The sequence below is a fragment of the Strix aluco genome, chromosome 7, assembly GCF_031877795.1.
Source record: "Strix aluco isolate bStrAlu1 chromosome 7, bStrAlu1.hap1, whole genome shotgun sequence".
Taxonomy (NCBI): Eukaryota; Metazoa; Chordata; class Aves; order Strigiformes; family Strigidae; genus Strix; species Strix aluco.
Window position 1 is genome coordinate 264336 of NC_133937.1, and position 16082 is coordinate 280417.

Here is a 16082-nt window from a genome sequence, read left to right on the forward strand (position 1 = left end):
GGACTCTGGACTGAGATGTGTGATTCCTTCATTATGAAAAGAGATGGAGCACGGCATTCCTCTTGCTGTAAATGATCTGAAATATGCTATGTGGGTAATTTCAGAATCTCTATGAAAAGCTATGTTCATTTTGGCTATGCAGAATATAGTCTGGACCAACATACCTTAAATCCATAGTCAGAAAAGAGTGCGGGGTTTTTAAATGGGCTTTGAAGAAATGTAACTGTGTCCACGGTTAACAAAGCAAAGTACATTTTGGTTTTCTGAGCCAGCTGAGGCATAGTGGAAAAGGCTTTAAAAGCTGAGAAAAAAAAAAAAAAAAAGAGAAGAAAAAACCAGCTTACTCTTTCAAGACATTCACGTATACAGTTTAGCTTTAGTAAGAGCTGTTTTACAAATCCCAAAGATAACGGAGACATTCTATATTGTCATCAAGATCAGTCAAAAAGACACACTTAATGGTGCCTTGTGAATGACCTATGTGAAGTAACTGCTTCTGTCCTGTTTTCTGTTCAATAAAGTTTATAATTGCTGGGAGGTCATATTTACCTATTTCATCAAAGCTGCAGAAGGAAGAGTAGCCATCTTAGTGAGAAGTGCACCATCTCCATCTGAATGACCATCATCAACAAACCACAAAACCAGTGAGGAGGGAAGGACAGCCCCACAAACTTCTTCATCCTACTCAGTGTGCCCTTGAGTAAGCACATGGGGTTTTCACCTAGAATAAGTGGATGTGCTTCAGCTCAGCCTGGTTCATTCCTCCCCGAGCTAGGATAGCATCACCTTTTGAAGATGAAAGAAGTCAGTTGTTTCTTAGATCCTCCAACTATTCCTGTTTAGCTGAAAGCCCAGAATTCCTCCTGTTTGGGTGAAAGGACCAGATGTTGCTTAGACCAAGTGTTCCCTCTGCTGTTGCCTATCCAAATGTCGTGGCCGGTGTCTGTGAGAATGAAGCCCAGGCTGTTGTTGGCCAAATTGGTAACCCACATGCTGCCTTCTCCAAATAAACTGTGCTGCAGAAATGTGATGGGCCTCGGACCTGGAACACAGGCATCACAATGACTCTTTTTTTTTTCCTTCCAATGCTGTCTGTCATCATTTGAGACAATTTAGGGACTCTTTTCCTCCTTAATTATGGCAGCCAAAGTGTACAGAGGTTAGTGTCAGTGTTAGGTAGGTCTGTTCCCCTTGATTTCAGTAAAACAGGTTTGCTATGTAGCAGTTGCAATGGGTGCACCATATCTCAGAGCACTTTGCCTTTTATTCCCCAACACCCCTTCTCACCTTCTCTGCAGATGACTTTTCATTAAGAAAGTGAACATCTAGAGTTCAGTGACGGTATGAAAAATTCCCAAATCTTCCCATGCTTCTTATATTCTCCAACTCCTGCACAATGCTGGAAGGTCTTCCTTGCCCCCAGCCATGTCACGTGCTCTTTGCTGGAGTGACAAATTTCACCAGGAGACAGAACAAGTTTTTCCCTCTGGTTTACTGTTACTTTGGCCATGGTCTCGGGGGTGGGAGGGAAAAGGTTTGAACACCCAGAGATGGGGAAGAGGATTGAACCCTTCCACACCCTTTCCACACCTTTCACACCCGCGGCAGATCTTTCATTACTCTCATAAATATGTATAATACATAATGTGATATTACTATTTCAGAGACATCTCGCAGCATCTGCTTTTGTCTCTGAGGACTCTACCTGGCTGGGTATTTTCAGAGACACAAGCAGAGCAGTACCTAGGTTCTGCATCTCAGCAGGCTTTTGTCAGAGAGGCTTTGCTGGGAGCATTAGCAGAACTTGGGCTTCCCAGGGAGCTCTGTAGGCCAACATGGAGGTGCCTGGAGAGGTGAAAGGATGCGCCTTTTTATAGATCTATAGATCTATAGATCTTCCAGTTGTCACACCTCACAGGACAAGAGGGTCCCCTGGAAGCTCCTCAAGGAGTATCAAACTGGTCTGCTGATGTGCCACACGGCTGCAGGACCATGTGCTAGAGGCCAGGTTGCCAGAGAGAATCCAAGGCATGTGTGAGGCACCAGTGGGTAGGAGGGATGGACTGCTTCTCGTTGCTAGGACTGCAGCCTCCTGGGTGCATGGGGCATCACCCACACTCAGGTCTCCACGCAGGGTGAGAAAACACTGCCTTCCCTACAAATTCTTACTGATCAAAACAGAGGCTACAGATACCAAAGCCATGGGAGACATTGAAAAGTCTCCTGCACAAGCCCTGTTACCCCAGTCAGAAGATGGCATAAGGTGTGGGTTTCCTATATAACACAGATGTCACTTTTACCTTGGCTTTCAGCATTTCCTCTCCCATAAGGAATTCTGTTTAGCTGAAGGATATAGCCATCTTCTGTTACCACATCATACTCCTCACTGGGATATCTGCAGAAGGAGACCATTTCACTCTGCAAGAAATAAAAAGCAAAGAATAATGTTTTCAAGGCTCTGTGAATCTTGCCTTCAAGGTAGTCCACAAACGTAGTCTTTAACAACCAGCATTTTATACTGACTCTTTCCCAGACACGTACTGCCTCTTCTCCAATGCCATCATACTTATGATATTCATCCATGCTTCTGGATTCCTAGAACATGGAAAATTAAAGAGACATTGCCCCGATACCATCCCATGGATCATGGATGTCAGAGATAGAGCCAGCCACATCCTCAATTTGCCCAGAACAACACATCCAGGGTGTCAGTGCCATTGGAAGCAGGGGAGCCTGAAACTGTATCTGCACTTACCAGGTTTTGATTTTGTATCATTTAGATGCTCATTTGATGTCCAGAGAGAAACATTGCTCACTGATCAAAGCTCAGGAGACACAGCAGCACATGGGGAAGAACAACTTGTGCTTTCACTCTAAGCTAACAACGGGTGATTTCCAGCAGCGAAAGGAGAGATGCGGGCAGGAAAACATCCCAGGTAGGTCTCAGACTTAGTCTGGTGGCCTAGATGACCACCTAAAGCTTTAATGCATGTGCGGTGGCTCAGGAAATACATCTCAACTGTGATATTTTCAGGGAGGTGGAACAGACTTTCAGGAATTCCCATAAGGGGCAAGGCAGCAATCCCTGCAATGCTCTACAGACCACTGGAAATTGCAAGAGTGTTAAAATATAACATCACATGTGTGATTTTTTTTTTTTCCTGTTATTTTTGTCTAATATATCTGCTCCTGTCCAAAAGAAACACCTTCAAACCCCGGTCTGTAGTGCAATTAGCTGCTGGAGCTCAAGAGCAACTTGGTGCTTTCTACAGGAAATGCAGGACTGCAAGGCAAGGCATGTCAAACAGAAAATCACTGAGTATTTAATTATGCCTTTAAAAACAATCCACAGAGTACTGTGGGCTCCCATTTTAAATGGTAAATTCCAGTGTTCACCACATGGTCCCCCCTCAGACTGACACCTGTGCAAACACTGTCTCACACATCACCTTTGGAAAACAGCTACGGGTTTCTCATCTCAGCAAGACATGCAAGGCAGAGAAATGTGAAGTCCTCTACACAGGAGGAAAAAAAAACCAAACATGCCACAGTAGCAGGTGGGTAGGCTGGCTAAAAAGCCCACACCAGACAAAAATCAGCTTGAGGAGAAGAAGGTGGGAAGTGCAGGATAAGAACAATAAGATTACCAAGACTGCACCCTGGCAGTGATGAAAGCTGTGCTGGCCAGAGCACAGGCAGCAGGTCCAGGGTTCAGAGTGGCTGTTGCCTCTGATGGGCACTGGGGAGGCCACAGCTTCATACTGGGACTGTTAGGGACTACCCAGTACAAGACCTTAACAAACTGGAGTGAGTCCCATGCAGGGCTACTGCATTGGTGGGGTGGAGGCCAGGAGAGAGAGCTGGGCTTACTCAGCTGGAGGCAAAGGGAGATCCAACAGCATCTCCCCCTGCCCAAAGGGGTCTTGGAGACACCAGGGCCAGATTCTGCTCGGAGAGGGGGAGAACATTGTAGAGTAGGGCTGATGGTTGGACTCAATGATCCCAAGGGTCTTTTCCAACCTGAATGATTCTGTGATTCTGTGAGGGGCACAGCGAGAACCCCAGAGGCACCAGCACAAGCTGCAGATCCCAAGCCAGACTTTCTCTTACCAATACACAAAGGATGTAGCATGTTACTTGTCATATCAGTTATGACACAGTGCAAGCCACTTCCTTCTCCCCTATCTCTTCCCAGCTGCATTAAGGACAGTGTATGACCGAGTGGGAGAACTTTGTAATATTGCCATGCTGTTTGCAACACCCGTTAACACAACTGTCCAAGTCTACCAGGAGGCAGAGTGAAGATAGCAGGTTGAGTTTGATCAATCGAATAAGTGCCAACACTGCGTTCACTCCCTAAATAGAAATAAAATAATGAAAAGAAAATTTCTAACCACTTGCCCTTCTCTTTGATCATAGTGAAAAAGACAAGAATTGATTACATTTAATTCAGAGAAGGACATTTATAAGTGCAGATCTATGTGTGAATTCTATCACCTTACTTGGGAACAATGCATCTTCCAGCAGATCTAGATGTCACTTAATGATGGTGGGTTTAACACAGTTTAAAAAAATACTTTATGCACTGGAGAGTGCACCTGCCACAAGAGGTGGTGAAGGCAAATAGGAGCAGCAGGAGGTTTTACACAAAGTTATGGGCAATAGATCCATAAACAGATACTGAAAGGACTGGGCAGGGTCATTCTCTCCAACACAGCTGTAGATGTTAGCGACTACAAGGTGATGGACCACAGAAAGCCACCAGGCTGATGTGCTTTCCCTGGGTAGTCTCTGCTTTCACCAGTACCAGGCAGAGAAAGCCGGCCTCGACCAGGCTCTGGATTTGGCCCAGCAGATCAGATTTTTGTCGCCTGTTCTCAGACAAACGCAGGCAGTTGGGTTGGAGTTGTTTTCCTTCAGCTGGTTCCATAAACATCATCTACATCCACACTTAGGAAGACACCCAGCTCTACCAATGTTTTTCCCACACTCACCTTTACAAAAGCAGAGGCTACCAGCCCAGCTGAGGGGTGGCACAGTTCCTTCTTAAGGAGACAGAGAAGTCAGCCCCTCGGATGGATGGACAGTCTAGGGAAGCGATGCTCAGTGTGCAGAGGAGACGGAGACAGGGCACACGGCGGCAGCAGAGGACTGATGGTCACCTCTCGCTGGTGTGAGGCGCAGCGCTCTTCATCTCTCGTAAGACAATCCTATTTGAACTGTCTGGAGGGTGGGGCAGCAAGGACAGAGAAGGCTAAATGCAAACACATTGAGATATTAAACATATAAATCATCAGGCAATACCATAGTTTAGAAAGTACGGTTGTCCAGGATTTGTTTGTGCAGGCCAGTTAAATACTGATTAGGCAGAGTCAAATAACTATGGATGTTGAAAGGTAATTTCCATCTATAAAATGATTTAATTGATAACTCTGAAGAAAGTTTCCAGCTTCACATTTCAATGGCCATTTTATTTATTTATTACAAGAGAAAAAATTAAGTTATTACAAGGGAAGATTGAAGTCTAAAATGGATTTCCAATGGCAGATACTGTGTCTTTATCCACTGTTCCACTAGAAGCACGTCTATTCCCAGTACTGGATCAGATTGGCCCTGGCTTTGAGTAGTCAAGTTTTGGAAGATCCCCCACCTCTGTGGTGACCATCCCAAAGCTTCTCCCTACTCCCCAGGGAAAGAAGTATTTCCACATGTCTAGTGTCAACATCCAAAGGTGCAACAACATTTTCCCTTATCATATCCCCTGCCACTACAGAGAGGCTATCACCTTCGCTCTATCACCTTTTGCCCTCTGAGGAGTCACAGGCTGCTCTCAGACCACTCTCAGCCTCCCCATGGCCAGACCAAATAAACTCAGCTCTGTCCACCTCCTGTTGGAGGGTCGTTGCCTGTTTGTCATCCTCTATGGGGCCTCACTGGTGTCTCCACATCCCTCACACCAGGCAGACCAAAACTGGACCTAACATCCAGATGTGGCCTCCCTTTCACCGAACAGCAGGGGTGGTAGCTAACTGAGACTGGGTGGCCACCGCTCTGCTCCTGTAGCCTAGACCATGGTTCTCCATCTTTGCAGTGAGAGCACATTATTGGCTCATGTACAGTTTGGCAAAAGCAAAAATATGTCATACATCCAAGAGTTCTCACCCAACTCATGCAGCCCCTTCTTGCAACACTCTTGCAGTCCACACGGCATGTTCACCAGTGAGCACAGAGCTTTTTCCATTGCAATGTACTGTTCTTTAGGTGCTTTCACTACCCATCATGCTCAAATTTAATAACCATATTGTCTATAAAATTACTGCTAAAGTTTCTGTCTTAATTCTTGATATTTCTCTTTTGGCCTCAATTCTTTGATTGCCTTAATACTCTTCTATGACTACCTTCCTACCTACTTTTACCAGGCCGGAGTTTAGCAAGAAAATGCACATTTAAGAAACCCTACTCAACTCTCTTGCATATTAAGCGGGCAGTGAGAATCCAGATAACCATTCAGTACAATAAGCCATTCCAAGCACACTGAACATACAGACCATCTGGTCACAGGTCAAACATTTATGAGGTCTGAGAAATCTCCTTTTCATGAATAAACAAGTAAATTGTAGTGACAAACCACTGCCCAGCCCACTGCCAGATGTACAACCGTGCAGTCCAGCAGGTCTTTTAGAAGACAGGAGCTACAGCTGAATTCCATTCCCATGCCCCCGGGCAAAGCTGAATGCAAAGCCAGAGATGCCCCGAGCCCTAGGATCACAGTGAAATTTAGCTTTGACTCATCTGTGTCCTAGGCACCTGATGCCCAAAGAGAATGGCCAGCTCTGAACTGCTGCCTGAGCTATCAGCATGGTGCACGCAGAGAAGGGGTGTTGGAAGGCATCCACAGCAGGCAGGGTGCAAAGCAGGGTGCCAACTGGTACTGTCCATAGCAGGTGCTGAGAAGGGGGATGTAACCTCCTGACGCTTCTTCCCAAGGCAACGGTGCCAAGAAGATAAAACCTCCACCAAATCTGAATTCCCAGCTCTACACTCTTACGTGTTGGAGGGTCAATTATACAGTCAGTCTTTTTTAAAAAAAAATTAGGAAGCCCCAGACTGAACACTTGTTCTCCTCCATGACTACTCCACAACTCACATGGGAAGGAGAGACAGAGGTTCCAACCTCTCTCCAAGTAGTACCTATTAAACAACATCTGTCCCGAGGTCAACTCAGAGCTCCCATTGAAGATGAGGATTAACACCCTCAGAAGGTAAACCCTGTCCCTTAGGTGCAACCAGCTCCACATAAGGGACTTTACATCAAGTTGTTGCTAAACACCTATGCCAAGGTGTCAGGTTGTGGCATCCCCATACCACAGTGATCCTACCAGCAGTTCTGGAACTTCTTCTCCCAGCTACGCAGCTAGGTAAGGATAGTAATCCAAATACTTCCCCCAGTCACCCATGCTCAAGGGTGACAGGATGGGAACTTGTTTTCCTGAATTGTGGCTGTGGACAAGTTTGCTAGGCAGTGCGCTAAAGGTGAGGAGGGGCAGCGCTGCAATGACAACAACAACAGGCAGGTGAAAATCCATCAGCTCCTGCCTGTGGGCTCCAAGAAGCAGCATTATCAGGCCAGTGAAGATGTCCTTAGAAACTTCTGATTGTCACCTCCTGGCAGATGTCTTCTGTCACCATTGTCCAGAGAATTTCATCTTTCCCCAGGCAGAGGTGGTGCACACATGCCATCACCCCTCAGCACTATCTACTCAAGTCTCCAGATCCCACTTTCCTAACATCAAGCCATAGCTTCTTGCAAAATGCAAGCTAGTACCGTGCATGGTTACATGAAAACGCTGGGTGTTGCAGATAGCCCACTGACACTTTGTGGAAGCTGTCACACCTCCCAGCAATTCCTACTGGGTAACACCTCCAGGTGGCCAGGTTTTGATTATGCTAGAAGCTGTTCAGTAGGGTGGATCAGTCCCAGTTCCAGAGCATTCCTGGATGACTGGTGTTGGGATGAAGTCAATCCCATGGCAGAGATAGCTTATCACAGAATCACAGACTGGTTGAGGTTGGCAGGGACCTCTGGACATCATCTTGTCCAACCCCCACTGCTCACGCAGGGCCACCTAAAGCCAGTTGCCCAGGAGCATGTCCAGATGGCTTCTGAATATCTCCAAGGACGGAGATTCCATCCTGGGCAATCTGTGCCAGTGCTTGGTTGCTCTCACAGTAAACAAGTGTTTTCTGATGTTCAGAGGGAACCTCTGGTGTTTCATTTTTGCCCATTGCCTCTGGTCCTGTCATGGGCACCACTGAGAAAAGCCTGGGTCTGTCCTCTTTGCACCCTCCCTTCAGGTATTTATGAGATTTCCCCTGTGAGCCTTCTCTTCACTGGGCTGAACAGTCCCACCTCTCTCAGCCTTTCCTCACAGGAGACGTGCTTTGGTGCCCTAATCATCTTAGTGGTCCTTTGCTGGAGTCTCTCCAGCTGGACTTTCTCTTGTGCTGGGAAGCCCAGAACTGGACCCAGCACTGCAGGTCTGGCCCCACCAGTGCTGAGTAGGGGGGAAGGGTCACCTCCCTTGACCTGTTGCCAACACTCCTCCTAGTGCAGCCCAGGACACCATTCACCTTCTTTGCAGCAGGACACGCTGCTGGCTCATGTTCAGCTTGGTGTCTACCAGGGCCCCCTGGTCCTGCTTTCCAGTTGGGTGGCCCTCAGTATGTACCGGTGCATGGGGCTGTTCTTCCCCAGGTGCAGGACTTTGTACTTCCCCTTGTTGAACTTAATGATGTTCCTGCCCATGTTTCCAGCCCATCAAGGTCCCTCTGGATGGTAGCATGACCCTCTGGCATATCAGCCACTCCCCCCACTTTGGTGTCACCTGCAAACTTGCCGAGGGTACACTGTGCCCCACCATCCAGAGCATTAATGAAGATGAAAAGCAGGACTGGACCCAGTATTGACCCCTGGGGCACACACTGGTCAATGGCCTCAAATTAGACTTTGCACTGCTGATCGCCATCCTCTGGGCCCAGCCATTCAGCTCGTTTCCAACCCACCTCACTGCCTGCTCATCCAGCCCCGACACCAACAGCTTCTCCGTGGGGATCTTACAGGAGACGGTGTCAAAGGCCTTGGTGATGTCCGGGTAGACAATATCCACTGCTTTCACCTCACCTGCCAGACCAGTCACATCGTTGCAGAAGTTTATCGAGTTGGACAGGCATCGTCACTCAATGCTCCACGCTACTCAAAACTTGACATGTGCCAGGTAGATGCCCAGCAATTAAGACTCACTGGGGGCAGAGGTCTTTTGGCAAGACATCAGTTCTTCGAGTACACATTTCACTGCCTGTAACTGCCTGTCCTGGTGGATTATCAGTTGAATTTTTACAATTAATGGTGTCTGATCTGTCATCTTAACAGCTCTGTTTGCTCCTTGCCGCTCCTTGCTCCACGGGCAGCCTGGGGTGCCGCAGGCTGGGGACTGGCTGCCCTTATGGGGGAGTGGGAGGGACGTGGGCAGAGAGGGGTGAGATGGGCAGGGGGATGAGAGATGACTTGTAAAAACAGGCCTGCAAGAAAGACGGACTGAAAAAAACAGAAAGAGACAAAAGTTAGTCGGGGGAGTGGAGGCCCTCCGAGCTAAGAAATGTCTCAAACACTTGTAAGTAACAAAACTGCAGTCCTGGGGTGGATGGTGTGGAGGTCGAAGCTGATGAAGCAGCCCCAATAACACAGGATGGGGCTGGAGGAGGGAGCCCTGTGCAGACAGGACGGCTCTGCTCTGGGGCACCTGGACAAACTTCAAGGGCCATCTGTCCGGTGAATGACCTTTGCTTCATTATCCACGAAATGCATGTTAAAGTTAACACCCCTCAGTATGCTAACGAGGGCTGACATGATCATGCTAATTACATCATCCCATGAAACACCTTACCCCTCCCTGTACAGGGGATACGTGGGTATGTGGGTTGACCTAGAGGATGGACCCAAGGATAAATTGGGGGGGGGGAGCAAAAGGGGGGTGGAGCCTGGAGAGTGCAGTGAAGGGAAGGAGACGGATGCCTCCTGGAACCCTCGCTGGTGGGATCAATGCAGGAACCCAGACCGGTGATGTTTATTCCTCTGTTCTCTCCATCTCCCTCCTTTCCTTTTTCCCCTTTCCCTTCAATAACATTAACCAGTTCAAGGCATACTGTATTGCTTGCCACAACTCTTATATACTTAGCCAATTATCATGTATCTAATTAGTACCTCGTGCGAAGTTAATAAATGTTTGGACTTTGAGACTTGTCTCACTGTCGTCCACTCCATTGGGGATTTATGAACCTGAGCCACTTGTCTCCCTCATCTGAGCAGGATGTGACAATGGCCAAGAAAGCCAACGGCATCCTGGCTTGTATTAGAAATAGTGTGGCCAGCAGAAGCAGGGAGGTGATAGTCCCCCTGTGCTCTGCACTGGTGAGGCCACACCTGGAGTGTTGTGTCCAGTTTTGGGCACCTCAATCCGAGAGAGATCTCGAGGTGCTGGAGCGAGGGCAGAGGTGGGCAACGAGGCTGGGGAAGGGCCTGGAGAATAAATCCTGTGAGGAGAGATTGAAGGAGCTGGGACTGTTCAGTGTGAGCAGGAGAAGGCTGAGGGGAGACCTCATCACTCTCTACAGCTCCCTGAAAGGACGTTGTAGAGAGGTTGGTGCTGGTGTGTTCTCACAAGTGATTAGTGACAGAACAAGAGGGAACGGCTTTAAACTGCAACAGGGGAGGTTCAGACTGGACATGAGGAAAAAATGTTTCCCAGAAAGAGTGGTCAGAGAGTGGAATAGGCTGCCCAGGGAGGGGGTGGAGTCACCATCCCTGGGTGTGTTTAAGGGTCGTTTGGGTGAGCTGTTGGGGGATGTGGTGTAGGGGAGAACTTTGTAGAGTCGGGCTGAGGGTTGGACTCGATGATCCCAAGGGTCTTTTCCGACCTGAATGGTTCTGTGATGCTGTGATTAAGGGGACACCCAGGCAGCTGGGGGCTGGGGCACCCCAGGGCTGCGTGTGTGTGTGCATGTGTGAGCAGAGAGGTGCACGCAGGAGGGTGCGCACGCAGCAGTGTGTGCTGGGGGGGTGCGCGCGCACAGCCGCTCTGTGTGTGCACGGGGGTGTGCGCAGGGGCGGTGTAAGCGCGGCCGTGCGCCTCCTCCGCAACGCCCGGCGGCGGGGCGGGGCGGGCCGGGCCATGGCGCGGGTGCTGGTGGTGGGCGCGGGGCTGACGGGCGGCGCCTGCGCGGCGCAGCTGCGGGGGGCGGCGCTGGGCCACATCGCCGTCTGGGACAAGGCGCGCGGCGCAGGTGGGCCCGGTGCGCGTCGTGTCGCGTCGCGTCGTGTCGTGTCGCGTGGTGTCGCGTGGCGGCGGTGTCTGAGTGTCTGTGCCGCAGGGGGCCGCATGAGCACGAGCGGCAGCGCGCGGGACGCGGCCCGCACCGCCGACCTGGGCGCGCAGTACGTCACCCTCGAGCCGGAGCGCGCGGGGCCGCGCCGCAGGTAAGCCCCGCCCCCGGTAAGCCCCGCCCCCCGCCCCTCCCCGCGCGCGGCCGGGCTGAGGGGAGGCGCCGCGGCCTGGGCGGTCGCCGGCGGGGCCGGTCGCAGCCCTCCTCCGGCCCTCCGCAGCCCTCCTCCGGCCCTCCGCAGCCCTCCTCCGGCCCTCCTCCGGCCCTCCTCCGGCCCTCCGCCTTCCCGCCCGTCCCTGCCGCCTCGGGGGGAGGGGTGGGGCGAAGCAGGTGGCGGTACGCGGGGTCGGGCACGGGTCGCGGCTCGGCGGTTTTCACCCGTGGTGCGTATCTTGCCACCGTAGGAAACGCAGGCGAGTGTGGCCCCGCTGCTTAAATCCACAGAGGTCTTTGCTTTCCAGAGCTAACGCGCCTCAGAGTCGCCTAAACGCTGTGCAGGTGGCAGGAAAGCTAGGTATGACAGAAGAGGTGTGAGGTGCCTTCATGGGGACACGGCGTTTCTGCCCCGAAGAACAGCGGTGACTGAGTGTGGGGATGGGGCAGTGCCGTGAGGTGGGGGCTGCCTGGGCTCGTGAGTACACGGGAGGGCTCACCGTCGGTTGGGGAGGGGGATGGCGACGTGAAAATGTGAAATTTGTGTGGAAGTCAGGGAAAATGTAGGTGTGTTTGAGGCACCTGTACCCAGCTGATGGAATATTCCTGCACTCCATGATGGCAATGCAGTCTGTACTGATACTCAGAGCTGTAAGTAACTGTTGTATATGCCCCTGCCACAGTTAGTCCTGAAGCCTTCAGGTCAAACCGCTAACAGTTTCTGTTACAGGCACAGTAGGTAGCCTTGGCCTCACGTAAAAGGCCAGCCTGCAGTATAATAGCAAGGTAGTTTCTTGTTTTATAGCTATGGTTCTGGCTTGAAACACAGGTTGTATGATGTCATTAAAAACTATTCTCTAAATGTGAAAGTTAGGCTGGTCTTAACTTTAGTTGTAAAAAATAATGACAGCTACTGGTATGTTTCACACTGTGTATTTTCATCTGTGTCGTTTGCTCCCTTTAAGCTTCTATGAGGAACTTCTGTCTCATGGCATCTTGAAACCGCTGACTGCACCCATTGAAGGACTGGTAGTGAAAGAAGGATTGTGCAATTACATGGCACCCCAGGGCATGTCCTCAGTTGTCAAGTATTATTTAAAACAGTCAGGTAATTTTTTAGATGCCTTTGTATGAAATGAAAGGTTTTAATGATTGTGTTTTTGATGGCATTCTCAAACTGTCTTTCAAATTTAAATCTGCAATGAGAATGTTCAAGTTCTTGTTTGTTTATGCATGTCTTGAAGTTGCTTAGATGGATAAATGTGTCTGGGAGCTCTGTGAATTTCCAAGTCCTGCAAGCACTTCACTGACTTCAGCTGCACTGCTGACAAATAAAAGTCTCTACACAAATATAGCGTCTGTAAGACCAGGGGCCAAGCTTATATTTACACTTTTGGCTTTAGCATATGAAGGTTGGACCTAACACAGTGAGGACAGAGATAATTTAGTGGGTGCGAGATCACAGTTGAAAAGAGTTTTGAGTTGCAACTTGAATGAAGTGAGCGTTTGGGTGTTTTTTCATGAGTGTGTACTTAAGTTAACTGTACTGGGTTACTGTTAGGTAACTTAAGTTAACTGTACTGGTAACAGCAGCTGGGAACATAGTGGTGAGCTACATGCTGTGTTCCGTAGAAATGAGTGCTTGTGCTGTATGTGAGACTACTGTGTTGAAGGTCTTTTAGAAAAGATCATCTGCTAGTTTAAACTGTAACTACTGCATTAGGTATAACATGGCAGAACCACTCATACAGTTTAGTGACTAACTCTGGTTTGAAAAATGTTAGCTTTATGAGTAGTCAAGCTTTGCTCCCATGATGTGATTGCTTTTGTCTTTTTTTTTAATTAGTCATTTTTTTAGATCCTAATCTTGCAGATAATTGACTATGTTCCTGTCTTCTGATATATGAGAGATGCTAAGGGAGCAACGCTCTCTTTTTCGGCTACTGGGGGTGTGCTTTGATTGCTTACCCTGTGCCACCTCCTGTGCTCATTGGATTTCACTCTAACTTGGTTCAGCTCACTAAAGCCACAGTAAACTAACCTGACAAAGGGAGCAGCTGGTAGTTTTCGATCTGTTTACTGAACTGAATCATTCACAAAGGAGTCAAATGAATACCAGCCCTAGCACAGGGGAGTGATGGGATCTTTTCAGCTAATGAGGATCCCCTCTTTTAATGTCATATGCTGGCTCTTAAATTGATTCAACCTGATTTGTGAAACTTTGCCCTAGGACTGTCTGTCTGCTTTGCTGTTTGCAAGTCATCCAGTTACTAAGGGAAACTACTCTGCCTTTTCTCTGTAGAATTCACTGTTACATGTATTTAACAATTTCTTTTTCCAAGCAGGTGCAGATGTCTTCTACGAACAACATGTAACTCACATCTGTCTCCAAGATGGGAAATGGGAAGTGTCCAGGAAAATGGGACTGCCAGAACAGTTTGATATAGTTATTCTCACAATGCCTGTTCCACAAATTCTTCAGCTGCAAGGTGACATTGTAAACAGTAAGTTCATACCTCCAAATCACAGGTATCTAGCCTAAAATGTCAATTGAGCAAAGAAACACTCAGCAGTCTGAGCTATCTGTTAATTTCCATCAGAATAGGGTGAATCTGAAAATGATAGGAGGTGGCTAATTTTGAGGCTGTATGTGTGGCACATGGGTGGTAGTACCTTGATAGCAAAAAATATCTAAGTAGATGAGTCAATTTTTAATCTGATCACATTTTTTTGCTGACTTCTAAAACAACACTTGTCTTTCTGTAACTTGAAAATGGTTATTGAATTGGACAAGAGCCTCAGCTGGTCCCCACATGGTGGTTTCCTTGTTGTTATCTCTTTCTCAACATGTCATGCTGATTTTCAGTGCTGCACTTGTTATGTCTGCAGTGGGGATGACCCACAGAGTAAGACCTGATTAACAGCTATGCTGTGGGGAAAATCCCTAGGGTGTTTCAGTAAGCTTAAAATCATATGAAATGCAGGGGAGGAAAAAGTCCAGATCAGAACTCTTTGGTCTCTAGTTTATAAGAGGAAAGCCTCTCAGACCTTCCAGCTTGTTTGCTGTTTCTAGCAGCCCCATGGGCGTTGTATTCCCCAAACGTGAGTAAATCTCAATTATCCTTTGGTGATTTATTGGGGTGAATGTGTTAACAGTGCTATGGAGGCTTAGAAAGAGCAGCTTGGTGCTGAGAAAGAAGCTCAGGCCTGGACAAGTTTACTAGCTTAGGTGCATTGTCTCAGGTGTGAGGCTTCCAGGGCCAGCTTTTCTCTGAAGTCAGGCTGCTGAATCCTGCTCGCCCATGCTAGCTTTGTGCACAGTCGGTGCCCGTCCACAGTGGGCTCCCAGCGACGTTGTTTCTGGGAGGTGCTACCCAGCCTGTGAGCAGATTTGTTGTATTTGTTGTGAGACTTGATCCTTGCGGAACAGTCACCGTGAGGATTTACAGGGCAGAGATCTTGATGCAACTCTACAGGAGACGGCTCTGAGGGCTGATGCTGAGCAGAAGCCAGGAAGCCCAGCCAGGCAGAGCCATTTGAAGTGCACTGGGCTGTGGATTTATCACCCGAGCTGCACTGTTGTACTGAAGACATGCTGTGTCTGGCTAATAACCTCTCTTTGAACTCAGCGTGCTTGCAGCAGCGCAGGGGCATCCGCGTGGCTTGAGTCAGTTCTGGTCAGACAGGGCTTGTTGCTTCTCTGCTGCCAGCTCCTGAAGTAGACGCTTTAAAATTTGTGGGTTTTCTGCCCTCTGGTTGTAGAAAAGCCACCAGTGCTTGAAAGATGAAGAGCTGACTTTTAACGCTTGGCTCCTTGTACTCTGCTGTATGTTGGATTTTAATACATTTAAATATGCGAGTGTGATTTGGAAGCTGTCTGTTAAAAGGTATCAGAGCAATAGATGGAGGTGGTTACAGTGAGCTGCCAGGGTCTGCCTGAAGTTGCTTCATAGTAACCTGTGTGAGGGAAAAGAAGAGGACAGGGAAGGGCGGAGGGGAAGAGGAGGATAAATGCCAGCAGGACGTTGAACTGCAGCACGGTTTTTTATGGTAGCAAAGGGAAAATTGATGACTGAACACAGTAAAGAAAAGTATCGTCATTACAACCTCTTGTTTTAAGCTTTGTGCCTGAAGAGGTAGATATCCTGTAAGAACAGGACGTCTCTGCTATTTGTTGTTTTGCGAGCTCTCTCATTTCCCCTTGTCCCTTTACCATAGAAAGTAGTGGTATCCCCACTGAATTTTCTTCGTTAGTGAGTGTGCTTTTTCACTTCATACTTTGAATCATATGAGCAGGGTAAATGTGTAGACATCCTTTTCAGAATTGTATGTTTTCCTTTTAATAGCCACGTGTACCATTCTGCTATATAAAGATACAGTAAACTAATGTTAAAAACATTGACTGGTCACTAACTGAAGCACAGCTTTGCAAGTGTTAGAAAGTAAGAGGAGAGTGATGTATAAGAACTATGATGGGTTGGGCCATTCCT

The 16082-nt window shown here is 48.4% G+C and overlaps 1 protein-coding gene across 1 annotated transcript in view; it reads left to right on the forward strand.

Moving 5' to 3' along the window:
* Nucleotides 1-11228: 11228 nt before the first annotated feature.
* RNLS (renalase, FAD dependent amine oxidase) overlaps nt 11229-16082 on the forward strand; it is a 77002-nt gene continuing 72148 nt past the window's right edge. Inside the window, exons 1-4 of the mRNA XM_074830136.1 lie at nt 11229-11340; nt 11428-11533; nt 12558-12700; nt 13938-14096. Of these exons, the coding sequence (XP_074686237.1) occupies nt 11229-11340; nt 11428-11533; nt 12558-12700; nt 13938-14096 (520 nt within the window). The remainder of the gene's footprint in view (nt 11341-11427; nt 11534-12557; nt 12701-13937; nt 14097-16082) is intronic.